Below are 1,248 nucleotides of genomic sequence, written 5' to 3' on the forward strand. Positions count from 1 at the left end.
ATATACATACATATATATGTATGTATATTATTCAGGTTTTAAAAAGTACATCATTGGCCGACTGTATTCCATGTTATACTATTATTATCATCAACTGAGCAAAACAGAACTGATTGAAAGCCACACACACACACACACACACACACACACACACACACACACTTGATTGTCATTCATAAATAAATTAAACATAGATAAATAATAAATTGAACACGGTTCCAAACTGACCAGAATATCAGAGCTAAGGTGGAGGAGGAGATGTTAGAGAGGAGGGAGGAGAAGGTCAGTTTCCTCCCGTGCCCCCACCCCTACTATCTGTCCCCCCCCTCTGCTGTAGGCGTGGGACAATACGAAAAAGTGATGTCAGTAAAAAAAACAATGTTTAAATGATGGTGGTTGTTAGATTTTTTTCCATTGGCTTCAAAGGTTCAACTTCACCAACGTGAATTGTTTATTTTATAAATCACTGAAACTGTAACGTGGCGGTGGACGGCGACATGAAGTCATTGTGGAGAGATGAAAATAATTTCCATTTTCCAAGTAGCCGACCTGACATGAAGGGTCCGAGGCATCGACGTTGAATATTGTCCCACCCTGCTCCTCCTCCTCCTCCTCCCCCTCCTCCTCCTCCTCTTCCTCTCTTTCATCCCTCTCTTCTTGAGCAGTGCCATGTGACTTTGTAGGTGTGGCCACGTTATCCGTGATGATCGGCCCCCTTGTCATTTATGCTTGTTTCCCTCTCTCTGCCATCCCTCATTCCAGCATGCTATCGCTTTTTGTTTGAAGGAGTCGGGGAATAAACCACCAGTGGTAACGTATAACACCACGCTCTTTGTCTCACCTACATCCTTCCACGTTATGATGAACAAAGGGACCAAATGACCAGTCAGGATACAAACCATAACTGTAACCCTAGTCCCAAAAATGATGAAATGCAAGTTTGTGAGCCAAAACCAGTTTACCCAGGTGGATGATCGTTGCCAGAAATTATCGTATCTGAAGAACTTAAAGATGATCCAAAAAGTAGCATATTATACTAATTATTTCCTGAAAAAGTCGTGAAAAATAAAATGCTCCCCAGAACCAATAAAAATTCACTAATTTGCCTTAAAGCATGCAGGTTTAGACTTTTTATTGCTTAAAATTCAGAAAAAATTGGATGTTTGACCTTTGATCAACAGTAATATACTGTACTTATAGTTCTGTTAGGAAACTGGACGTGAATAATCACTTGGCAGCATGTTTTAG

The 1,248-nt window shown here is 40.5% G+C and overlaps 1 protein-coding gene across 1 annotated transcript in view; it reads left to right on the top strand.

Moving 5' to 3' along the window:
* Positions 1 to 1,248, top strand: part of LOC103383260 (calmodulin-regulated spectrin-associated protein 3-like) — a 10,700-nt gene that overhangs the window by 2,173 nt on the left and 7,279 nt on the right. Inside the window, exon 4 of the mRNA XM_025058828.1 lies at positions 763 to 810. Within this exon, the coding sequence (XP_024914596.1) occupies positions 763 to 810 (48 nt within the window). The remainder of the gene's footprint in view (positions 1 to 762; positions 811 to 1,248) is intronic.

The sequence above is a fragment of the Cynoglossus semilaevis genome, chromosome 9 (assembly GCF_000523025.1).
Source record: "Cynoglossus semilaevis isolate Cse_v1.0 chromosome 9, Cse_v1.0, whole genome shotgun sequence".
In the NCBI taxonomy this organism is placed as follows: Eukaryota; Metazoa; Chordata; class Actinopteri; order Pleuronectiformes; family Cynoglossidae; genus Cynoglossus; species Cynoglossus semilaevis.